Genomic DNA, 25,747 nt, shown 5'->3' on the forward strand with positions numbered 1-25,747 from the left:
GCTCACTTCATTCTGCATCAGTTCATGTAAGTCTTCCCAGGTTTTTTCTGAAGCCATCTTGATCATCATTTCTTATACAACAATTGTGCTTCATCACAATCATATACCACAATTTGTTCAGCCATTTCCCAATTGATGGGCATCCCTTCCCAAATCTTTGCCATCACAAAAAGAATGGCTATAAATATTTTTGTACATACAGTCCTTTTTCTCTTGAGAAGGGCAGAGTATGAGCAGTGCCCACAGCACTCCTGCCAAGCACAGGAGGGCAGCCCCACTGCTGCAACCACATGTACAAGACAAAATCAGGATCCAGCAGTGACCACACATAGCATTCAGGTCTTCAGAAACACTGACAATGGCAGTTGTTCCATGCTAGCACAAAGGGTAACAGCTGACCTTGACAGAGGCAGGGATGCAGGCCCCAGTGACAATAGCAGAGGAGATGGAGGTGGGAGATAGGGAGACAGTGGGTAGGGATGTGGGCCTCAGTGGCAGAAGACAACTGAGGAAACAGCTCCCAGTGGTAGCCCAGGGGCAGAAAAGTTAGCACAGGCAAATACAGTGACGAGGCAGGCCCATGGTAGTCCATTGCTCCCTGTATTGTACAACTGACGGACCCCTCCACATGGCTTCCAGTACAACACTCAGGGATCATTGAACAACTCCTCTGGTGGGGAAGGTTAGGAAGACCAAAAAGTGGCATTGTTGGAAAAAGGCTTGCTTCCTGGCAACAAGGGGCGATGAAGACATCTCATTAGCCCCCTCAGATGAAGGAAGGACACTCTCTCAGAAGCCTCTCATTAAACAAAAATGTTTGTCTTCTCTCCCTTCCCTTACTTCCCCCCTCCCTGATCCCATGGGGTTCCCAGGAAAGGGAAGGCTTTGACTGATGAGCCAGAGAGATTAAGTGGGTGGCAGTCCAGGGCCATTCTCTGTGCTCCTTGATAAGGATTGGTGACCAGGCAGGAAGTGCCATCATCTTTGTTATGTCCCTGATGGCCCTGGTGCTTCTCCTGCTAGTGGTTACCTTTTTCACAATGAGACCCACTGTGAACTGCAAAGGTTTGGCATCACCTATTACACAAACTGGTTTTTAGACTGAAGATTTGACCCTTTCCCAGATTCAGCCACTCCTTCAGGTTACTGTGACATTGGTTGCTTTGTTTTGGGTTTTGCAATGTGTGTGTGTGTGTGTGTGTGTGTGTGTGTATATATATATATATATATATATATATATATATATATATATATATATAGAGAGAGAGAGAGAGAGAGAGAGAGAGAGAGAGAGAGAGAAGCTAGTATCCAGGCTGGTACCCTGGGTACCCTGTGCAGCTGTCTTAACACATAACTAACTCAAGAATATATACATACATACATGTATACATATATACACATATATACATACATGTACATATAGATAGATACATAGATAGAGTCTTAGTTTTTCTTTTCCTCTTTTTCCTTTTCTGACTACATTTTAGACTTCTGAATGTCAGGGATTTGGGTTGATCAATAATAATCCTAAAATCATTTAATTGGTGGAAGTTCCACTAGAAGACCCTAAGGACTCTACCATCAAGCAATAGATGAGCCTGTTTTTTTTTCCTTAAAAAGTATTGAGACTATCCTTGAAACTTGTGATTGGTTCACAGTTGGTTCAGCTTAACCTGTTGATACTAAGGCCTGAGGGAGCCAGGACATGGTACAAAGTAGCTAGAGGTAGCTCCCAGAATCCTCTCGGATGCCTGGCTGGTGGATCATGAAGGGCAGCTCAGGCAAGGGAACTTCTCTCAGCTAAATCAACCTGAAGTGGCCTCAGTACCTATCTTTGTTGCATAGCCTTCTGCTTTAACCGAAGGAGGTCTCCTTTTGTTAATTGTTGAATGAACTACAAATGCCTTATTTTATTTAAATTCTGAATCTACCCTATCAGTGGACTGATCTGAGTTAGACCTATTTCCTTCCTGCCTTTCTCTTTCACAACTTTTCCAACCTGGAATTCTAAGATTTTGGATATGTGTAGAGAAGTGGGAGAGCAGACTGAAGGAATACTCATTCTTTCCAGTATCTGCTATTTGCCAAAAGGGGATAAAGTGAGAGGAAATGGACTTACATTGCAACAAGAGAGATTTAGGTCAGATACGTTAGGTCTGATATGTCGGGTCAGATAAGTCAGATACTATTAGAACTAGAATAGGAGATCAGAAGAAATGAATATATTTGCTCTTTAAGAATATGATGACACCAGTTGTGAGTCTAAAAGCAGAGGTATTCCCTAGGGTGTTAGGAATTAGGAAAAGTAAGGAAGGTGAATGCTACAGATTGAGAGGCCAGGCAGGACCTTGGATTTGAAACCTGGAGTTGGTAGAGGTAAAATCTTAGAACAACAAACTTTACTGGACATAACCACAGAATCTTATGATTTAGTGCTAAAAGGACAGGGTTGAGGGCAGTGTACAAATTGGAGTAGAACATTGAAGTGGAACAGAGAGACCCTTCTCTTCTCCTTCAATCAATCTAGGAAAGCTTCTTGGAGGACAGAAGTACCAGGCAATCAGTGAGCTAGGGGAAAAATGGGGGAGGAGTATGCAGTTTCTGGGTGATTTGAGAAGGCAGGAAGGTGATGAGTAGATGGGAGCAAGGGTTGTGTGAAAGTTGTTTAGAGAGAAGGTTGTGGTGACATGGAAGGTGTGTGGGGAGGGGAGAAAGGAAGTCAGATTTGTGCTTTAATTTCCTCACTTCACCATGGGTGAGGGAGACCATGATCAGCTGGCTGGGGCTCATGTGACAGGAAGGGCCCAAGTGGCTCTGTGCCCAGTCAATGGCCTCTTTCAGAGCTGGCAGATGGCACGGGGAGGCACACTCTGGCAGTGGAAGGGTTAATGCCAGTGCCCATCTGGACAGTTGGCCCTGCCTTCCACAGGGGATGCTGGGGGTGTGGGTGGGGGTTTCAGAGAAGCTGGTATCTAGGCTGGTACCCTGTGCAGCTGTCTTAACACATAACTAGCTCAAGAATGGCCATGACCTCCCCCACCCCTACGTTTCTCTGCCTTCCTCCTGCAGACTGCAGGGACTTGGATTCAGGGCTATCTTTCACCCAGAGACCAACAAACAGATCCTGGTTCTGCGTTTCCTTGGGACAGACAGGTAGGCAGAGATCAGATAGGTAAGATGTAATATACAAAACGGTGTCAGGTCTCCTGGTCAAGGTTCAGAGACCGAAAGATGCCCAAGGCCAGGTGGTAGAGGTTAAAGGAGTTAGAGATACCAATTCAGACACTGGAGATCAGAGATCGTCCCTGGATTAGGGTGTGGGCTATGGCTTTAAGGCTCCTCCCCTCTTCTCCCCTCCCCCCACCCCGGCCCTCCCTCCTTGCCCGGCCCGGTGAATTGTCAACGTAACTTTCCAGTCTTTTCAAGGGCCTCCTCCGTGCTCCGCCCGGGTCCTCCCTTCTTCCCTAACACCCAACCCCTGCACCCCTCCTTGGATTGGACCCTAGACTGTCGGAGGGCGGGATCTGGGGCTCTTACGTCATCGAGGGAGGAAGGAGGTGGAGCGGGGCGGGGGGGAGGGTTTGGGGTGGGGAGGGGGAGAACAGGGCGCAGGCAGGCTCAGCACCACGGAGAGCTCCCTCCCCAGTCCTTGTTTTGCTGCGGAGCTTCAGCCACTTGGGGAGGGAGGGGTGGAGGACCGAGGGCTCTGAGTGTGGAATCAGGGGGATGGCCAGGGAGGGGAGGAGGGGTTGGGGCTGGCTGAGAACCCAGCCCTGAGCCTGCAGGGCTGCCTGGGAGCGGAGTAAAGGTAGGGGCGGAGGTCCCAGGGAGCAGAGGGGCGGCGGGCAGCGGCGGCAACACCACATCTGGATGGAATCCAGTTGCGTCCAGTCCACCATGGCTCTTGGACTGTCCTCTAAGAAAGCGTCTTCCCGCAACGTGGCCGTGGAGCGGAGGAATCTGATCACCGTTTGCAGGTGAGGAAAGGCGAGGGGTGGGCGGATGGTTGTTAGGGCCTAAGGGGAGAGAAAATTAGACCATGAAGGGACAAGACAAATGAAAAGAGCTGGGGTGGAGAGAACTGGCGGTGGGGGATGGGGGAGAGCAGGGCTGTTCTATTCTGGGATTTATTCTGAATACAGGCTGGGCTCTTAGGACCGTGGCCATTGTGGACAGAAAGCAAAACCCTTAAAGTGAATACGAAGCTTGCTTACTGGTCAGCCAAAGTGAGGAAAGAAATGGAAGAGGCCTGCCCCCCACCCTTTTAGATCTTTTCCAGGGTCGATGTCCAGCTGGGAGACAAAGGGAGATTCCTCATTTAGTGTTGAAGCTTCCTGTAAAGACGAAAGTGACATTATAGCTCGGGAGAACTGGAGGGGGAGGGATGGGAAGGGTTGGCACTCTTGAGAAAGGTGGGTATAAGGAGCAGGTATATACTGAGAGTGTCAACCTGATGGATGATGCCTATCACACCCTCAGCACAGTCCTTCCCCTCCTACATGACTTCCTTTCACTTCAAGAACAGAGAAAGAGGGTCCTTGCTGGCCTAGACATCTCAAACAGACTCATCTGTGATGGGAGCATGGACTTGAAAACTCCCCTCACTAACACCCCAAGATATGGACAGTGCCTCATCATCCTTAGGCATGTATTCTACAGTCTAAGCCAACTACTTTGAATGATAGGGGAAACTGGGCACTCAAATCTTTTAAAGTCCTGAAGGATTGTCAAAGGGCACCAGTAAGAACTGCCTGCCTGTGAGGCATTGGCCTAGGGTGGGAGGAAGGTTATAGTATGCTCATCCTCAGATAATGAGGGTCTTTCTAAATCCTTTCTAAATGCTGGGAGGAGGAAGGAACACGTTGGCAATTTTGAAAAAGTGTTTCTTCCCAAGGTAGTCTGGTTTTGAATGTCAGAGGCCTAAGTGTGGGGTAGGAGGTGGGGAGAAAATGGAGAGGGAAATAGGGCTGATTACATGGGAGGAGACCCAGAGACCTAAGGGTCATAGGGGAAGTACAGCTAGGGGTCTAAAAGGGATGTTGCCTCCTCTCAGAGATTCCCCTCTCTCCCTAGTGTCCAGGGAACACCCCCTGCCCAGTCTTGGTATTTTGGTGACTCAATTACTTCTGACTCCATTCTCAAAATAAACCCTGCCAACATCACCATCTTCACACTTTGGGAGCCAGAAGCAGCTTAGAAATGAGCCACCTTCTCCATCTCACATCCTACCCCAGTTTTCCTTCTTAGATCTCTTGTTAGTTGTTTCCCCATGACACTTATGCCTGTGAGAAGCCTCAAGGTACCATCCCAGGAAAAAAAAAAGCATTTCTTTTTTTTTTTTAACATTTATTTATTTATTTATTAAAGCAATCGGGGTTAAGTAACTTGCTCAAGGTTACACGGCCAGGTGTTTCTGGGTGGGTGCTAAGTGTCGGAGCCCGGATTCGATCACCAGGTCATTCTGACACTGGAGCCGGTGCTCTTACTCGCTGTGCTACCTGGCCACCCCAAAAGCATTTCTGAGGAGAGATGTGGCTCCCCTAAGCCAAATCTATTGCCGTATCCAGGAGTCAAGCCTGTCCCTGCCACTTATACTACTATCATCTTCTTCTAAACACAGGCCTTGGTTTTGGCACCTCCATCATTGGAATTTATGGGAACCAGCTAACTGGGCTTTAGTCCTTGATGACACTGTTCAGGGGCCTTAGCATTTATGCAAAATTCACTCATGAGCCCCAAAATGCAGGGCCCTGTTTCCCCAGTCCAAATACTTTCTGCCTCTCTTTCTGCTTGTCCCTATACCTCATGGTCTCCTCATCCACTTCTAAGTCTCTTTATTTCCTTTCCTCTTCTTGCCTGTCATGTGGCTATCCACCTCTAGCTGCATCTTTTCCCCTTCTCTACATCTCAAAACCTGTATTCATGATCCCCCATTCTCTCCTACTTTGCTCTAGTCTCTAATGAAGAGATAGATGATTTCTCCTTGCTAAGCCCAAAACCTGTATGTCTGCTTTCTGTTATCTCCGTTATTTTCCAGAGGAAGCTTACCACCTCAATCATCCGCTCCTTCTCATATTCAACTTCTCTATCCACTAGCTGCTTCTTTGCCACCTGGACATATTTACATCTCCCTCTCCTCAGAAACCTTTTCCTTGACCATGCCATTCCTCCAAATTACTGTCTTCTCATTTCAGAGCCAAACTCCTAGAAAGTCTTGTCTGCATACATACTTCCATGTCCTCACCCCTTCCTTGCTCCCTTCCAGTATATCTTCTGATCCCACTGCTCTCCTAAAGGTTGCTCTTGATCTAACACTCCTGTGTGATGTTGGACAAGTTACTTAAGTTCTCTGGGCCTCTGTAAAATCAAGGAGGGGGGCTCACATCAGATAACCTCTAACTTCCCTTTTGGCTTTCCATCTATGATTCTTTAATCTCAACTACTAAATCCCATACTTGTCCTCTCTGGAGTTTTTGACACTGTCTACCACTCTTTTCTCCCTGGGCTTCCATGATGCTGTTCTCTCTTAGTTCTCCTCCTACCTACTTTTTGTCTTTGCTGGATCTTCCCCAACAATAAATGTGGGCATCCCCCAAGGCTATGTTTGGGCTCTCTTCTCTCCCCAAAGCCTCTCAGTGATCTCATTGACTCCCATGGGTTCAATTACCATCTCTACAGATGACTCAGACATCTAGGTATCCAGATCTAATCTCCCTCTCAAACACCAGTCCCTCATTGCTTCCTGGACTTTTTCACCTGGATGTCTCATAGGCTTCTCAAACCCAACAGATAGAAAACAACTCAATTTATATTTCCCCCTCCCCAAGAGTATCCTCCCTTCAAACTTCCCTGTTTCTGCTGAGGGCACCACTACCCTTTCCAGTTACCCATTTTTGACTCACCCTTTATTCTTCCCTTTTCATCATGGCCCCAAACCCACCTATATCCAGTCAGTTGCCAAGGCTTGTAAGTTTTACTTTGACAACATTTTTCACATCAATCCCCTCCTTTCTCTGAACACAACCACATCCCCTCCCTGACACAGGCAGGCTCCCATCACCTCTCACTTGGACTATTACAGAAGACTCCAAATTGGCCTGTTTTCTAAACCCATCTGTTATACATCTGCCAAACTGATATCCCTAAAACACCAATCTGACCACATCACTGCTCTACTCAAAAATCTTCATTGGCTCCTGGCTGCCTCTAAAATAAGATACAAAATCCTCAGCTTAACATTTGAAGCTATCCACAATCTGGCTCCCACCTCTCTTTCCTGTCTTGTTTCATACAATATACTCTCTGTTCTCATAAAAACTACCCTGTCAACTGTTCCCCTTCCATGAAATTCCATCTCTCACCTCTCTACCTTTGCATGGACTGGCTGTCCTCTATTTTGGGAAGGCAGTCCATCCTCATTTTTTCCTCTTAGATTCCCTAATTTCCTTCAAACCACAATTCAGGTGCTAATTCCTGATCTATTTGGTTGCTAGTACTCTTTGCCCAAATCCTATTCCCCCCAGATTATTTCATCTGTATATTGTTGTTGTTTAGTCATTTCAATTGTGAACAACTCTTTGTGACCCCATTTGGAGTTTTATGAGCAAAGATACTGGAGTGATTTGCCATTCCCTTCTCCAGCTCATTTTACAGATGAAGAAACTGAGGCAAGCAAGGTTAAGTGACTTGCCCAGGGTCACACAACTGAGTCTGGATTTGACTTCCTGACTCTAGGTCCAATGCTCTATCCACTGTACCTCTTAGCTGCCCCATTTCATTTGTATATATGCTGTATCTCTCCCCTCCTCTAAAAGAATATAATCTCCTTGAGAGCAAGGGCTTTTTCTATTTTTATTTTTGTATTCCTAGTACCTAGCATAGGGCCTTGTACAATTCATAGAATTATGAAATAATTATGAAATGAAAAATGACCATTGAGTTGGATGTGGAAAAAAATGACAAGAGATGGGGATTGGGTGGGATCTCCCTATATGACTTGTAACCTCCATATAATCAGAGAGATAATAATGATGAAAAGTTTGGAAAATGGGGTTGGGAGACTAGTAGACACTGACAATATGGACTTGAAAACCAATATGGCTCTTGAAACTCCATTATTGTCATGGAGCTTATTTATATTTTAACAGCTCTTAGTAGGGCTTCATTCTCTTCAAGGCCTCCAGTGCTCTGCTATCTCATAAACTGCCATTTTATCTAAGCTTATTAAAGAGCATCTATTATGGTTTCTTTTGTGGGTGGAAGCCATTCTGTTTGTACCTTGGGCCTGCTGGTTCCCATGGAAATGTGTGTGCTTGGGAGAAATTTCTCACTATGGTTGCCATATTGACCCTAACCGTAATTGTATACTCAATCCCATTTATTCAGCTTCAACTAAGACCCTTTGGCCTCAACTAGAAATCCTTTCTTTTTCATTCAGGAAACCCAATCCATAAAAAATAAGAGAATAGTCAGAAAGGAAGAGGACATGAAAGCCCAGTTAAAGATATTAACTTATAACCATAGCTCTAAAACCAACTCCAACAATGCTTTCCATGGTAAACTCCCAGATGAGGGAACACCCCTCAACTGGATTTCCAAAAACAATCAACCTTAATCAATCAACTCCAATGATTTTTTCCTTGGTAAACTGAACTCCCAGATAAGGGAACACTCCTCAATTGGACTTGTAAAAGCAACCTTAATCAATCCTCAGAGAGAAAGCATGGCATGGTGGATAGAAAGCCAGGGACATGGGTTCAGGTCCTGCCAGTGACACATCCTGACTGTGCAACTCTGTGACTGTGTGATCTTCACCTGGGGGCACCCTATTCCAATGAAACCCCAAATCCAGGCCCTCCAAATTCCTAATAAAGCCTCAATTGATTAGAAAATCCTAATCCTAGCCCTAATTGGTTTTCCTCAATAGGAGAGTGACATGGCAGAACTTGGGAGAAAAAATACAGTGTCTAAAGTCAGAGAACCTGGATTCAAATCCCACCTTTGACATTTGCTACCTATTCGTCCCTAAATTAGTTAATTAACCTCCTTGCACTTTGGTTTTCTAATCCATAAAAAGAAAGGGTTGAACTAGATTACCTCAAAAGTCCCTTCTGGCTCTAAATCTGAGTCAGAATTGTCTTTGAATCCTGACTCTATCCCTTCCTAGCTGGGTAAACTTAGATAACTTGAAACTCTTTAGGTCCTCAGTTTTCTTATCCTAAAATCAGGATTTAGACTAGAGAATAGCTAAGCTCAGACATTCTTTGATTCTCTGAAAGTCCTGATCCAACCCAATGCTAATGTTCATTCAACCCTGCTCTGAGTCTAGATCTTGACCACAAAACAACCCAAACCTTAAGCCAGCTTCACCCTCAATACCACTCTTACCAATATTTGTGTCAGTCTTCATTGCAACTTCAATTCTAAACAATCACCCCAACTCCAACATTTACACAGTTCAATGCCTTATCTCAACCCCAAATTTTAACGCAGACCTGGGGTTCAACCTTACCCCACCTAATGCTACCCTATCTAAGCAGTGATATTCTCATGCAACAATGTCAGTCATTATCAGCTAGCCAGGTGATTCTTGTGGGTTCCACAGAGTCAGGTACAATATAATAATATTGATACAGAAATCAAGCATCTGGGAACTAACTACAGGTTTACTCAATTCAATTCATTACAATGCAATTCAATGCAACAAACATAATGAATTTCTACCAAGTGGGAACCAGAGTACAGTGGACACAAAAGGAATGTCTTATCACCCACCACAGAGTCTACACAAGTTATCCACAGTGTCTGATGTGCATTTCCTTCTTATCTCTACCACTTAAGAGTCCCCTATCTTCCTTCAAAATGCAACTCCAGAGTCACTGCAGAGGCCTTTCCTGATCTACCCATTTGCTCATATTCTCTCCTTCCTAAAATTTACTTTTGTTATAAATTGACAAAGCAATTATTAAATGCCTACTGTTTGCCAGGTACTGTATTAGACACTGATGATACAAAGAGAAAAATGAAAGTCCCTTGCCTTATGGAACTGACATAGTACTAGGGGACACATGTAAAGAGGCATGCCACAGAAAACAAGAACTAGCCTTGAATCTAAGAAGATCCTGGTTCAAGACCCACCTCTGGGGGACTATGCCAATGGGGTCAAGTCACTTAACCTCCAGTGCTCTAGACCAGTGGTATTAAGGATCCCTGCAAGTTTCATATTGACTCAGAAAACCACAAATGAGCATTATCTCTGTTGTATTGTATGTTTATTTTGTTAAACACTTCCCAATTACATTTAATCTAGTTCCAGCCTCACTCAGGAGTTTGCTGGCTGCTTGAGGCTGACACCACTGCTCTGCTACAGTATTCCCTAAGATAATAAATTTTAGAAAAGGCATTCTTCTGTACCAGTAAAGAGTGTTTTCTTACCTGGGAGTTCACTCTACAACATGTCTAGCTCCTATTCCTATGTAGACACATAAGCATATAGAAGATAAAAGAAGGCAATTTGGGGGGGGGGGGGTGGCCCTACCATCTAGGGGGAAATTTACAAAAAGAACTAGAGAGGATGAGGCTTGAGTTGGGCATTGAAGGAATCTAGGGATTCTAAGAGGCAGAGGTGTATCTGCTTTGTATTTACTTTTCTGTCCATATTATATATCACATATATTTCATTGCCACAAGAAAATTAAACTCATTGAGAGCAGGAATTTTCTTCATTTTTATCTTTGCATCCCCATTAAACTGGTACAATGCTTGGCATACAGTAAGCACTTAATGGTTGTTGAATTGAATTGAATTGACTAGGGGGTATGTTGACACCTCCACACATACCTTGGGGTAAATGGAAAGTCATTGCAATGAGAAATATGGGGTGGGCATGAGACAAGAGAAAGTAGACTAGAATGAAGGGCATTAAGTTGGCTAGAAAGTCAAATATGTGAAGGGGAGGATGGTAAGATAAAGGTCATGGCAGGTTAATAAATCCAATCCCCTCCTTTTGCCAATGAGGAAACCAAGGCATAGAAAGGCTAAGCTACTTGCCCAGAGTCCCAAAGCCAGTAAGACTCCCAGGAGGACTTGAACACAGATCTCACACCAAGTCCAGTGCCCTATCTGCTAGACCACACTTTCATTAGAGGAAGGAAAACTAGATTGGGGACAGACTGTAGAGGGCCTTGAATGCTAGGATGAGGAAATGTGTACTTCATCTGATTGGTAAGAGACTCCTTTGGAAAATCCACCTGCTGTTCAAAGGCTCTCAGCTGAGTATCACAGTGCCAGTCTGACCCCAGTAGCTCATGCTCTTGGTTCAGGCTACTTGGCCCATCCCTGAAAGCACCAGCTCCACTGTCCACTCCAGGATTTAGAATTATAACCTTCACCCCTCTCCCCTTTCTCCTCCCTCACCCCTCCTGACTCTTCCTGGTTTCCTCATACTTCCTGAGGGAGGACAGAGGGAAGGTGAGGTCCTAAGCCTCTGTTCCCTCCTCCCCCTATCTTCCCCTCTCCAGAGGAATCAAGTGCCCATTCTTCTGGATCTCACTCCAACAGGTCCTCAGTGCCACCCCCCTCTTTTTCTTGCTTGTTTCATACCCCACATCCCTCTCCCCCACTCAAATTGGCACCACTGGGGTGCAGGGCAGCTGGTGTGTGGGTGACTGGAGCAGCGCCCAGAAAGAAAAGAGACAAGGAGATAGGGGAGGGGAGGGGAAATAGGAGCCTCTGAGGAGAGGATGGGGAGCTGGGCAACTGAGCCTATAATGAATAATAGGAAACATTAAGATGGAGGGAGTGACTCCACCCAGGCCTGGTGTCAATGCCTCCTCTCCCACCTGCCAGCTCTCAGCTGGATACTCCATTTGGACACCCCCTTGTCACTCCCCTCTCACCTATTGCCCCTTCCCACCCACCCAACTACTGGTCTCCATCTCACTAGTTGCTCCTCCAAGCTTATTTTGGCACCCCATTCCTCCCAGTCACCAGTCTGCCTTTCTATCTGACGCCCTGTTGCCCTGTGTGCCTAGGTTCTCCGTGAAAACTCTGCTGGAAAAATACACGGCCGAACCGATTGATGACTCCTCGGAGGAGTTTGTCAACTTTGCAGCCATTTTAGAACAAATCCTCAGTCACCGTTTCAAAGGTGTGCACCTCCCCTCCCCACCTCCAAAACTTCCCCCAGGTCGTTTTAGGGTCCATGGTCCAGGCTACAACCCTCCAGCCTCCTTACTCCCTGGACACAACAGCCTTGGAGGCTCCTCATGATTTTCTTCCTTCCTGTGGTCCTGATCCTGTACTCCTACACCCACTCCCTTGCCCCCATCCCATCAGATCCTGGGTAGATGGATGGAGATATTGGGGGTGCATGCTTGAATGGGCAGGTAGGTACTCATACCCTCCCTAGCTCTGCCCATAAAAGACACACTCCAAGTAGTTGCGTAGCAAAAATACCCATGTATATACGAATATTCATTCACATGTCAAAAGTACATGTATGTACAGTTTGTGGCTGTTTATTTCATACATGCATGCATTACATGTGTAAACACATTTCTGTGTATGTCTGTATGTTTCATCCTCCTGGCCTTGGTGGGCCCTCCCTATGGTGTCCCTGGCCCAGCCTCATCTCCCCCCCGCCCCCCAGGCCCTGTCAGCTGGTTCAGCTCTGATGGGCAGCGGGGCTTCTGGGACTACATCCGGCTGGCCTGTAGCAAGGTGCCCAACAACTGTGTCAGCAGCATTGAGAACATGGAGAATATTAGCACAGCCCGTGCCAAGGTGAGGGGGGAGGACCAAATGCTCCATTAGGTATCTGGGACAGGGAGCCAATGCAAACTGGGTGGAGAGGAGGGTGAAAGATGGAGGCCTGCAATGAAAAGGGAAATGTCGTTGGCTTTGTACCCAGGCATGGAGGATTGTGTGCCAGTTTAGGCTAGACACTGTGTGGTGGGGAGGGCTAGACAACTGGTCATGTCATCAGTTCTCCTTCCATGGATCCGAAGTTCATCCAAACTCCTGGGTTTTCCCTAGCCCTCCCACAGGCCTCAAACATCTCCAGCCCTAAACTCCTCAGGGTAGGTGAGTGGAGACTTAGGCCAACTCAGAATAGAGATGAGAGAACATGTATGTTCCTTTGGCGGGGAGGGGGTTATTCCTCCACTGTCCCCTTCTCCAGGGGCAGCATATGATGAGCTATGGGTTGTAGGGCCGAGCTTGGATCCGGGTGGCATTGATGGAGAAACGGATGTCAGAGTATATCTCCACAGCCCTTCGGGACACCCGGACCACCAGGTCAGAGCCCTGCTGTGCCCTCCTGCCTCTGAAGACAAGCCCCAGCATGCACAGCTTTACTCTTCTCTAGGCCTCCTTAGCTCTAGCTCTTCTGGAGAAAGTGTATTCACTCCCCAGCTACTTTGACACACCCTGCAAGGACAAGTCCTAGGTTGTATGGATTTCCTGAAGGCTTGTCTTGGGCTTCAGGCCAAAAAAAGGGGAGTGGTTGAGGATACAAGAGGAAGCATGCATGCATGAAGGGCTAACCTGTGCACCCTTGCAGCTTATCTCACCCAACCTGTTATTTTACTCCCATTCACACATCCACACCCTCCCTCAGGAGCCTCTGTGAGCTAGGCTTTGGGGTGGCAGCTTACAGATGTCAAGGCCACATGGTCTCTGCCTTCAGTGAACTCCTAGACTGATGGATGGGAAGGGGAGACATTCTCTTATTGCTTAGCATTGAGGACTGCACTTGTGTAGGGGCAGCCAGACAGGAAAGGTGTCCTTCCACAGGAAAATTCTGGTGTCAGATTTGGGGTGGAGGTGGGAAGGAGTTGCCCAGGGCCTTCGTTTCATCAGCTAGAAAAGGAAATACACTACCTACCTCACAGGGTGGTTAGAAAAGTCCTTTGCAAACCTTAAAGCCCTAAACGAAGGGCTATTATCTATCAGTCTGGGGTAAAAGAATTCTAGAGGGAACAAGAAGAATCCCTTGGGAGGAAAGGCTGGAGCCTGTGGTATAGCAATCTTCACAGTGCCCTCCCTCACCCCCCCCCCCAGAAGGTTCTAGGATGCTGGGGCCATCATGCTTCGGGAGGAGTCTGCAGTACTCACAGGGATGCTGATTGGACTTAGTGCCATCGATTTCAGGTGCGTCTGGAAACCCCCCAACACCACCCCTGAGCTGACCTCCCTGTCCTCTTCCCTACCTCCCTGTCCATCCCTCTCCTGTAGCCTCTAGCCCCTCCACAGTTACATACACCCCTCCACCTATCTGGGATTTCTTTGTCTCAGCTTCTGTCTGAAGGGAGAGGTGATGGATGGGAAGACTCCAGTTGTGATTGATTACACACCCTACTTGAAGTTCACCCAGAGGTGAGATTCCTCCCTGCCACTTGCCAGGGATCCTGCCCATTCAACTCGGGTATAGGGGCAAGATATTGAACCAAGGCAATCAAGTTGTCTCAACAGTATACAGCCTTGGGCTGGGTGCCTCTATCCTCTCAAGCTGCACAATCTCTCTCCCATCCCAAGGGAGAGGCATCCCAGTAGCCAGCTCTCATCCCTCCGCCCCACCTGCAGGTGCCAAAGTTTGTGGGGGGTGAGGTGATGATGCCAAGAACTCTCGTCCTGCCGCCCAACCCAAGTGCTTTGGCCTTAGCCCTGCCAGAGGCATGGGTAAGGGGAGGGGGAGATACATAGCTCTCAGTCTCCATCCTTGCAGCTATGATTACTTGACTGATGAAGAAGAGAGACACAGCGTGGAGAGCAGCACCAGTGAGGATAACTCTCCGGAACACCCCTACATGCCCCTGGTGACGGACGAGGACAGCTGGTACAGCAAGTGGCACAAAATGGAGCAGAAGTTTCGAATTGTTTATGCCCAAAAGGTGCCCAGGCGTTGGGATGGGGATGAGCAAGGGGGCGGGGACACAGGACTGTCACAACTCCTCCCCCAAAGCTAACCAGGCAGTGGCCAGTGCTGCTGGCAAGCCCCAACTGAGCACAGCTCCCGGGTTCCTTCTCCCCCAGGGCTACCTGGAAGAGCTCGTACGACTTAGAGAATCACAGCTAAAGGACCTGGAAGCAGAAAACAAGCGGCTGCAGATGCAGCTGGAGGAGGCCACGGTGCAGCATCAGCTGGAGAAGCGCGAGCTGGAAGGGGTCATCCTGGAACTGCAGGAGCAGCTGTGAGTGTTCTCCACTAACCCCTTCTGCCTCCAACCTGGCCACCGACCATTATGCTCGACCCATATTAATGACATCCACCAAGCACCCACCTTATGTTCCTGCACCCTCAGGCCTTTGGATGCCACATCACTCTGACCCACACGGGATAGAGCCCTAAGAACTTTCCCCGACCTTCCATCATTACTTTTCATCCCTGTCCCTCTCAAATCCCTTTTCACACATACACTAACTCCCAGGGCCCCCAACTATCACACCCAGCCCTTAACTAAACTTTTCCTTTTCCCTCTAGCCTATTTCTTTCAAGCCTCAACACATTCCTGACCCATCCAGCAATCCTAAACCCCCAACTTGATTCATTTTGAACCTGACTGCCCTCCAAGCCTGACTCTCTTTCTCCCTCAGGACAGGCCTGATCCCTTGTGAAAATGCCCCGCTGGTCCAGGTCTCCAAGGAGCTCACTTCATCACCACAATGGCCATTGCTGGGGGCACTCAATGGGAACGAAGCAGAGAACAACCCCAAGATCTACCGGAGGTAACAGTTAGTAGGGCTAGGCCTTCTCCCTACCTCTGGGGTTCTGGGGAAGGGTCCCTTCTTAGAACACTGGCCCGAACATTTAGACAGCTGAGAAGGGGAGGGACAGAGGACACTGCTGCTCCTGGGTTCCTGGTGACCCCTCTGTAGGGCCAAGGTGGAAGTTCCTGGGTGTGAATCCTATCCACCTATCTGCCCACCCGACAGACACAGCTTTATGAGCACTGAGCAGCTGTCTGCTGAGGCCAGCCTGAGCTCTGATTCCCAACGGCTAGGAGAGGGCAAACGGGACCGGGAACCCTGGGGTCCCATTGGTGAGTCCCCTCTAAATCCCCCCACCTCCAATGAGTGATGGTCCCTCCCCTTCCGGGCACTGAGTCTGCCAATTCATCTGCCTCTCTCCCCAGGGAAGGACCCAACGCCCTCCATGCTGGGCCTCTGTGGCTCCCTGGCTTCCATTCCCAGCTGCAAATCCCTGACAAGCTTCAAATCCAACGAGTGCCTCGTGAGTGATAGTCCAGAGGGCAGCCCAGCCCTGAGCCCGAGCTGAGCCCAGCACTGCCCCACCAGGCTGGACATGTGGCCCTCCCTTCAGTTTTTGTGGATAGAGGCCACCCTTCCCAACCTCCAGCCATCATCACTCCTCCCTTCCCACTGGAAGGGCCACAGCTGACTTGGCAGCTTGGGAGGAAGGGGTAAAATGTGGGATCAGATGGAAAAAAGCTACCTGGTCTGGGAAAGGCCCTGCAATACCATTGGGAATATGGGAAGGGAGGAGGGGAAAGGCCCAGGATCAAGCTCACTCTTCTCCCCAATCCTTACATCAAGATCTTGGGGAGGGGGAAAAGGAAAAGCTTGGGCAGTTTCCTGTCTGTCTTCTCCCCACTCTAAAACCTGGGGAGTTGGGTTAACAGCACCCACTCCTTACCACTTGTCTCTTGTCTGTCTCTATGGAAACCCCTTGGGCAATCCACCCCTCCCCCAACCCCCTGGGTAGCTCAATGGAGGGGAAGAGACAAAAATAAAAGTTGAAGAAATGATGTGACTGGTCTGTGGGCCTGGAATGTGCACACAAGGCTGTGTATGGAGGCTGGGTCTGCCCAGGTCAGACCAGCCAGTCATCACTCAACCCTAGGAAGAAGCTCTTTCTCCTAAGGACAGCTTGTTTGGGCCCAGGAGCCTCCTTGCCCACTGGTTGGGGTTCCTGCCTCTCACGAACCCCCAAGCACCAAGAGTCAAAGCCAAGAGTACAGCAAACCATCATCTTTGGATCTAAAGGATTCAGCAAGAGGGAGATTAAGACAAAGCAGGACCAAGGGCTGAGATAGATGTCCAAAGGGAAAAACAAAGGGACAACAGCAGATTCCATTTCTAAAGAAGGAGAAGGGGATAAACCAAGATCTGGGGGCATTTGGTCTGTAGGAAAGTGGGTAGAAAACATGGAAAAAGAGGGGAGTTTTGTTCCCAGTACGGTGCCAGTAGGAGGGAAGGTAGAGTGGGCATCTTGCTCACCCTTAGACATAGAGAACAGAGAATGACACTCTGCTCCGTAGCCCCCGAGATAAGGAAAGTTTGGTGTAAGTCCCCTCTTCCTGCTGAGGGTGGTAGCTGGTCTCCTCAGGAGACCCTGGAGGTTGTTATCTTCCATTGCTTTCTCCTCATCTCCCCTCAGGGTCCCCGAGGGCATTTTTCCAAGTTCAGTCTCTGGAAAAAATTTTTGCTAAATTCGTAGGTGCTGATCATGATGGCACAGGAGGGGGCTGCTTTGATGATCCGTGGGAGGAAGCCTTGGGGAAAGAGGAATGGCAGAAGCCTAGGGTTAAGACCTGAATAGAGAGAGCTCCAAGAACTCTGCCCCAGCTCAGACCTGTATCCCTTTCCTCCTCATGAAGATTCCCTCACTCCCAAGACACACCTGCCTAAGCCCTTGATGCCCACCTGCAAAAAGTCCTCTGGCCCCAGACTCAGCTTGAATTCGTCGGAGCAGCAGCCAGGTGGAAGGAGAACGTGGGGATGTTACTGAAAAGGGAATGGAGGGAAAGGCACAGCAAGCTAAGCAGGAAATCCCAAGGCACAGAGGACCTAAAGGCCACAGTGGCTCTGAGGGCCTGGTCACCAACACTGCCATGTGTCTGTGCTGGGTTTTCTCTGAGGATGGCCAAACCCTCACAGCACTCAATATTGTATCTAGCACATACATGGTGCTTAATAAATGTTTACTGACTGACCTCTTAAGGCTCCCACACTTCCCAACTCCATCTGACGCTGAGTTTTCACCACGTCAAAAGGCAGTGTGAGCACAGCAGCCACCTGGAAAGGGGAGGAGAAAGGCATCACCCTGCCACCAGCTCTGCCCCTTGCCTGTAGGCACCAGGCCAGGGCACAAAGTTCCTCCATCTCACCCAGTCTCTCACCTCTGCACGGCCCCTTCCAGGCACATCTTTCCAGCTTCAGCCCCACCCCCTCAAAGGCAAACAGGATTGGTCTGAGAACCAGGGAGGTTCTGCCCTCACAAGTTCTGCAACCCTGGGCAAGTCTCCTGATCTCTCTGGGCCTAAGGTTCATCACCATGTCTACGTGGGTAAAACCCCTATGATGGGGTCCGCTCAGTTTTAAGTCTATGTCTCCCCCACCTCCCCACCCCTCCTCTTATCTCCCAAGCTCTGCCTCTCAAGCTTCCCTCCTCCAGCACTGCCCACTCACTGTTCCTGAGAAAGCTCCAGCCACAAAGCTGATACTGACTGAAGTCCGGTCCTTGGCTGCCACCTTACATAGCCACGTCTTCACTAACTCATAGTTGAACCAGTACAGGGCTAGAGGAGAGGGTGGGGATTGGGCTTAGCAAGGGTTTGGGGAAGACCAAGAAGTATGCTGCGGTGGGCAAGATGGGTTCACGGAATAGGTAAGACAGCAGAGTCCTGTCATCCCTCCCATCCAGCCCCAGGGCCATCTGTCCCACAAAGTCCCTCATGCTCCAGGTCCCCATTTCATTTGTATCCCAATCCACCCTAGACTTCTGCCTCTGAGCCTTCTATCTCACCCCCCTCCAGCGCCCCCAAGCACCTGAAAAAGGCACATCCCTCAATGCCGTGGCACCCCAGCCAAGCCACAGAGAGCGCCAGCCACCCTGTGACACAGCTGCCCTGACACAGTCCCCAAGTTCACGGTAGGACAGATGCTGGGCCTGAAGCTTTGTTCTCACCAGCTCCAGGGGGCTGATCACAGTCACGGTGCCCACTGCCAGAATGATGGGAAAACAGTGTCAGGACACTGATGGCCAGAGAAAAAGAAGCAGGTAGCCCCGGTGATTGGACAGTGGTGAGGGAAGCTGAGACTAGGGGGTCTCAAAAACTACCAGTTAGGGAACTGGGAAGGGAATGAAAGGTTAGGAGGTTGGAAGGATCAGTATTACAGATAAGGAGTAAAGGCCATAGTGGTGCTGCCTGGCTTCCTCCTTCCCCCCTTGCTGTCTCAGGGTGTGGGACAGAGAACACTCACATCGGGCCATAGCTCCTGCCACCATGGGTGCATAGAGGTCAGAAGTCACAGATCGGCTGCATAAGAAACCCTTGAGCTGGTCATAGGTGGTAAAGTAAATGGCGGTGGCAGGTACTGTCATCACTCTGTTGGAAAGTTACAGGAGAGCTGCTATTGCAGAAGGGTGGTATAATGTCTACCCACTCCAGTTCCTGCCCCATCCCCTTTGATCCCACCGTGGAAGCCAGTGAATGGGAGGTTTCAACTATCCTCTATGATGTGTCCGACCCAATCCAACCTCCCACCCACCACCCTACAAGTAAAAAAATAAAGGGGCAGGCTGTAGAAAGGGACCAAGGCAGAGTCCAGGAAAATCCTCACAGAGTTGCAGGGAGGCCACTCCACAGGGTCCTGGCACCCTCGTGCCGAGTAATCTTCACAAAGGCATCCTGGGCAGGTGGGAAGCAGAGGGAGAAGATGGGGTTATCAAAGGGTGGAAGGTTGGAGCTCTAGCCCCCTCAAACACAGACACACAGACACCCCAAAGGAGACTAAGAGTCTCTTTCTGAGTCCAAGCAGAACTCCCATCTGGGATTAGTCCTGAGTACCCAGCTTTAACCATCCTTACCCAGACATCCCTGAGATAGACCTCCATGGCCCAAAAGACCACCCCAGGGACCCCAAAAATCTGTTGTACACAGAGGCTCACCATGGTGCCTGTGAAGTAGGTAGGATGTTGGTACCATACAGCACAACGAGAACCATTCTGACAAAGATAGAGGGGCTCTAGAATGCCATTGCAGTAAAGCATACATTTCCCTGGATGCAAGAAGAAAGAACAGGGGCAGGGATGGGGATCATAAGTAGGAATACTGCCTCCTCTCCAACAGGGCCTAGGACATGGAAGGTAGGTATGGGGAGGAAAAAAATCAGATGGCTGACTGAGGTGGGATGAGGTTGGGGATGGGAACATGAAACATTTTTCTTTTGGTCTGGAACTTCATGGGTTGGGGAGATTCCTGGTGTGGAAATTCCTTCTACCGATGCAGACTGGCAACCATCTGTAACTTGTGGTCCCAAGACAGATTCCTGGTAAATGACTTGGCCAAAGTCACAAAAATAGCATTTGCCAGAGGCAGAACTAGAACCCAAGGTCCCTGGATAACCACTTTTACATTCACTATGCTATGGTGCCTCTCCAGCCCGCCTAGTGACTGAAGAACCTCCAGCCTCCACCAGCCCCAATCCTAGACCCTAGTTTGCTGGCTGGACAACCATTTATGGAAAAATCAAAATGTACTTACATTTAGTATAGGGGATGCTCCAGGATCCCTGGGACTGTGCCAGCCCTAGAACATAAAACCCACCACCACTGGGTAACTTCTTCCAATACTCACCAGTCCTTAGGATTCCAATATCCACTTATTCCCTTCCACCTTACCCCCACTCAGAACTAGGGTTGGGGGAAGAGCACTCGGAAGAACAGATTCTCCTGGGCCATGGCCAGCAATCCTTCCCTACCCTGTTCAGGTAGGCACTTACCACTGGTGGGAGAAGGGCGCTGGGACTGTAGTCGGACCTTCACCACATCCAGCGGGGTCACTGAGAGAACAGAAACAACTTTGAAGACACTTAGCCTGAGCCCAATCCCACAACCCCAATCTCTAGCCTTCCCAAATTTCCTTACTGAAAATAGAGGTAACAAGGGCCCCTGTGCCTGATGCCACCATCTGCTGCAGGGGGCTAATGCCCCCAGGTGCCTTCTCTGCCATTACACTGTCTCTTGCCTGTAAAACATCATTGAGAACATTAGGGTATCACAAGGAGTCCATATGATTGGGGATGGCTCGAACCCTAGTTAGCACGTGCTGCTTCCACCTGCCAGGTCCATCGAGTCTCACCTACAACCTGACACTTTCCTGGGTCTGCCAGACATTATTCCTTCACCCCCCAACACACACATAGAGAGCAGTCAGAGGGGTGAGAGTTACAAATGAGATACAGAGTTAGAGAAGAGAGAACGAAAAAATGCTAAGCATTTGCATTCTGATAGGGCTGGCTGGAATCTCCTGCCTTGGACCTATCCTCTCCTCTCCACTGCTCCATACCCAAAATGTCACACTTCTGGAATTGGGGAAAAGGGTGGAGAGGTTCAGAAAAAGAAAATAGATTCAGGACTTCAGAGATCATGTAGTCTGACATTTGCATTTTATAGAATGAGGAAACTGAGGCCCAGAGATAATAAATAACTTGCCCAAAGTCACAATTGACTAAAAAAGTGACAAAGTATTTATTAAGCACCTACCATGTGAACAAAAAGGGGAGCTAAGTATTTATTAAGCACCTGCCAGGCACAATGCTAAGCACTTTACAAATATTACCTCAGCATTCTCACAGAAATTAGATGTATGAGGCAGATGTTATTATCATCCCCATTTCACAGTTGGGGAAACTGAGGCAGGGGTTAAATGACTTGCTCAGGATCTGAGGTCACACTTGCACCACCTAGCTGACTTTGGGAGTAAAGTGCAAAAGGAGCTGGGAAATAAACACTCACTCCCAAGATACCTAAGCCTCTGCCAGGGTGCTTTTAGGTAGCAGCTCCCCAACTAATCTAGATGAATCCAGCCCTGGGGAGATCTGGCCCCCTTGGGAGGGATCCTGACAGACAGACCAGGATCCCCTGGCTTAAGGAGAGCAGAAATGGGGACTTGGGGGGGGGGGGAATCACTTTGCTAAGTGCCCTCAAAGGGAAGAAACCAGGAGGAGGTGCATGGGGGCAGGGGTCATCTTTCACAGTACCATAGGGTAACAATCTGGGGAATACACACAGCCAGAAATGGAGCAACCCTTACCACGTTTTCTATCTCCCCAGTACAGAAAAGAGATGATATGGGGAATGCAAAAGATGGGAGGAAAGAACCTGCCCCCTCTCCCCGTCCTGAAGTTTACCAGGTCCTGGGGTGCAGGGAGGGGTCCCCTGCTCCTGGAATTCTCCCTCCCCCCACTACAGTTTACAACGGTTAACCCCTTAGTACAGAGGAGGAAACTGAGGCGCCCCAGGGGCCGGGGCCCAGCGGGAAGGGGTGTTCGTCCAGGGTCCCTGGGCAGCCAGGCCAGGCCAGGCCAAGCTTAAGTGAAGCCTCTCCCCCGGCCCCTCCCCCGCGCCCAGCCTGGGCTCCAGTCCCTGCCCCGACCCGCTCCCGGCTCCCACGCCCGGGCCCCTGCTCCCTCCCCTCCCCCCTACTCCCGGCACTCTCTCCTCTCCCTCCCGACCCTCGGCCGGCCCCTCTCCGCCCCCCGTCCCTCCCGGCTCTCTGCCCACCTCGGCCCCCACCTGCCCCAGGCCCCGCGGGGGCTCCGCGTCCTGGCGCCGCCGCCTCCGCCGGCCGGGACCATCGCCGCTCTGGGAGGGGGGCCCGTGGGTCCAGGCGCTCCCCGGCTCCCGGCTCTCGCTCCCGGCACCCGGCTCCCGACAGCGCTGCCCCCGCCCCCTCCGTGGCCCCGCCCCTCCCCCCTCCCGCGTGGCGTTGGCCGAACCGCCGCGAACCCTGGGATGGCGGCCCCGCCCCCAGCCCACGGGCGGCCATGGGGCGCACGCGCTTCTCACTTCACTGGTGGGTGGACGGTGGTGAAGCGCCGGGTCCCGGGGGCGGCGAGGATCCTCCAGAAACCATCCTGGCCCTCCTCCGGCCTCGGGCCCATCGCCCGGCGCCCGCCGCTTTCTAGAGAGGAGCCCGGCTTCCTGCTCCTCCCAGCTCTGGGGGTGGGCGGGGCCGTAACCCTTGGAGTCCAGAACTCCCCCTTCCTCAAGGTCACAGGAAGTCCTGGTGCGGGAAGCGGGAGGACTAGGGAAGAAGGGGAAGGGCTCCTTCCCTCCCCTTCCCCCTCCTCCCCCCTTCCCTCTCTCCTTGCCTCCCCGCTCCTTTTCCTTCCCCTTCCTCCTCCTTCCTTCTCTTCTCTCCCTCCTACACCCCTTCCTCTATTCCCCTCTCCCCTTCCCTCCCCCACCCCTCTTCTTCCTCTCCTCTCTTCTTTTTCCCTTAACTTTTCCTCCTCCCTCTCCCCTACGGGTAGATTCGGTGTCTGAGCCTGGCCCTGGGCCTCCTTGGTCTCAGTCTCTCCCTTGGAGGGTGGCGATCTTCACCCCAGGGAGGGTTTTAGACCTGAGAATTGAGAGGCAGTTTAGTGAACGAACTTATTGATCCTGGACAGCCCTATGTCGAGGTCTGGAAGACCTGGGTTCAAGTTCTACCCCTGACAGAGACTCAAAACACTATCAGTATATCCCCAGGCTACTCTCTAAAGACTGAATTTCCCAGGACCTGACAAATCAGTATCAATGGAGGCAGCATCCTCCCTGGGAGTCCCAGTTTCCTAGACCAATGAAATCACAAATTGGTCTAAAAACAAAAACGCATGTTAGAAGGTGGAAGGGCAACTAGGTGGTGCAGTGGGTAGAGCAGTGGGCTTGGAATCAGGAAGACTGGTCTTCATGAGCTCAGATCTGGCCTCAGACACTTACTAGTTGTGTGACCCTGGGCAAGTCACTTAACCCTGTTTGCCTCCGTTCCAAAAAAGAGCTGGAGAAAGAAATGGCAAACCACTCCAGTATCTGGACTCAGAAGAACAGGAGGGGGAAACTGATGTCCAGAGAAGAGACACAATTTGCCCAAGGTTATACTGCTAAGTGAACCTTATGTATATTTTGTATGTACTTATAATAAATAAACCTAAAACCATTAAGAATTGCAAAACACTATAATCTCATTTGATCCTTACAACACTCATATGAGCTAGGTGCTATTATTATCATCTTATAGAGGAGGAAACTGAGGTTTGTAGCTCACAGCTGAGGCAAGATTTGAAATAAAGTCTTTCTGACCCCAAGTTCAGAGTTGTCCATTATACTCAACTTGAAAGAGGCTGGGAATACAATAGACAAAAAATAAAAGCCTTAAAGGGAAGCTAGACCATGCACATGGTCATTGGGGTCACACACTTAAATTCTTGTTGACTAATAATAGCCAACATTTATAGCACTTTGCATACATTAGCTCCTTTGATCCTTACAACCACCCTTGGATGTAGGTGATATTTTATCTCCATTTAAGAGATGAGGAAACTTAAGCTTAGTTAGGATCAGGTTAAGTGTATTGGAGTACACTGGGGCTGAATGAGCTGAGGTCCTCCTCCCTTTAAGCTTCCCCCTACCTAATCAATTGATTCCTCTGCCTCTAAATCCCAAGGTGTTTCTCCTACATACCACACTACTAGAAAAATTCCTGCACTGCATGTCTAGACATTGGGTTCAAATCCCTGGGCTTAGTACTCTCCTGCCCCATGATGCTCCAGAGCCAAGACCCATTTCTCTTTCAGGGAGAAACAAATCAACACCCCCCACCCCACCCCCATCAGCCTCATGCTGGCTTCTGTGACTTTAAGAGAGGAAGGGTAGTGGTTTAGCATTCTTATGTCACACATCTGATATACAGGGGTTGCCCTTTGAGCCCACTTGAAAACTAGACCCAGCCTTCTATGGGCAGGCTGCCAGGGAAACATGTGGACTTGGGAAGCGGCAATGGGTCAGCTTCTACTCCACTATTCCAGCCCCCCACCAGTCTCTAGCCCTCTTCCTGGGGGAAATCTGCACTACTCTCTGGGGTTGGCCTTATGAGAGAAACAAATCTTGATGTACTTTAAGAAGAGTAATCATAACAACAGCAATAATAACTGATATATAAGCCTTCAAGAAACTCCACTCTGATGCCTCCCCTTGGCATGGAGTTTACTCTGAGTTCTTATGGCAGGTTTCACCACAAAGGAAATGTTTTCGATATGGCCCCAGTTACAGACCAGTCTGTTTTCCAAGGACCACAAGAGCTGATAATGGAGAGATCCACTGGGCCTGAAGTCAAGAAGACCTCTGTTCAAACTCCTATACACATACTAGCTATGTGACCCTGAGCAAGTCACAACCTCTGTTTGCCTCAGTTTCCTCACCTGTAAAATTGAGATAATAATAGCACCTACCTCCCAGGGTGGTTGTGAAGATCAAATGGGATGATAGCACATAATATATAAATGTTATATAGAGAACATATGTGTTTATTATATATAACTCATATAACTGTTAGCAATTATTATAACTGGAAGGCTGACCACATGGTGATGACTATATATTTATGTGAGTTATTAATATACAATGCATTATTATATATAATAGATGAATGTATACAGATGTGTATGTGTGTATATATGTATGTATGTATATACATTTTTACTGTCTGTCCCCCATGTCTAGAATGTTCTCCCTACTTATCTCCATCTCCTAGTTTCTCTGTCTTTCTTCAAGTTTCAGCTAAAGGCCTACCTTCTTCAAGAAGCTAAATGTGGGGGGTGGGGGGGTGGGAATGAATTTTTAATGAAATAGAGAAGTAAATATTTTGAAATCGAAATGCAGGAGAAGATAAATATAAAAAGTCTTAATCTTAGTGCCTTCTCTCTGAGACTACTACCCCCAATTTATCCTGTATGTATACTG

General features: G+C 49.1%; 2 protein-coding genes across 6 annotated transcripts; one reads left to right on the forward strand and one right to left on the reverse strand.

Annotated features, from left to right (window-relative positions):
- The first annotated feature begins 3,570 nt into the window (after window positions 1–3,570).
- On the forward strand, window positions 3,571–16,766 carry RUNDC3A (RUN domain containing 3A). The gene is given in 11 exon segments (XM_069076105.1): window positions 3,571–3,977; window positions 12,033–12,148; window positions 12,626–12,783; window positions 13,211–13,296; window positions 14,062–14,151; window positions 14,296–14,376; window positions 14,726–14,891; window positions 15,034–15,191; window positions 15,595–15,726; window positions 15,934–16,040; window positions 16,134–16,766. Coding segments are annotated over 11 exon segments (1,344 nt in total). The 5' UTR covers window positions 3,571–3,870; the 3' UTR covers window positions 16,277–16,766.
- Window positions 16,767–16,974: 208 nt separating this feature from the next.
- On the reverse strand, window positions 16,975–23,000 carry SLC25A39 (solute carrier family 25 member 39). 5 transcript variants are annotated; one of them, XM_069076111.1, is made up of 12 exons: window positions 22,814–23,000; window positions 20,891–20,990; window positions 20,746–20,823; window positions 20,508–20,552; window positions 19,913–20,022; window positions 19,585–19,652; window positions 19,225–19,349; window positions 18,790–18,963; window positions 18,430–18,539; window positions 17,955–18,036; window positions 17,665–17,745; window positions 16,975–17,513 (listed from the first exon to the last, which is right to left on the reverse strand). In XM_069076111.1, the coding sequence occupies exons 2-12, from the start codon at window positions 20,973–20,975 to the stop codon at window positions 17,395–17,397; spliced, it is 1,077 nt and encodes a 358-aa protein (XP_068932212.1). In that variant the 5' UTR covers window positions 20,976–20,990; window positions 22,814–23,000; the 3' UTR covers window positions 16,975–17,394. The 5 variants fall into 5 exon arrangements, with proteins under 5 accessions (XP_068932212.1, XP_068932208.1, XP_068932209.1 ...); XM_069076107.1 differs by having other exon boundaries at window positions 20,746–20,805; window positions 22,814–22,945; XM_069076108.1 differs by lacking the exon at window positions 22,814–23,000 and adding an exon at window positions 22,541–22,672 and having other exon boundaries at window positions 20,746–20,805.
- Between the last annotated feature and the right edge of the window lie 2,747 nt (window positions 23,001–25,747).

This window comes from Petaurus breviceps, unplaced genomic scaffold, assembly GCF_028583685.1.
Source record: "Petaurus breviceps papuanus isolate PSGF00001 unplaced genomic scaffold, PetGlider_PUasm1.0 90925, whole genome shotgun sequence".
NCBI classification, from domain to species: domain Eukaryota; kingdom Metazoa; phylum Chordata; class Mammalia; order Diprotodontia; family Petauridae; genus Petaurus; species Petaurus breviceps.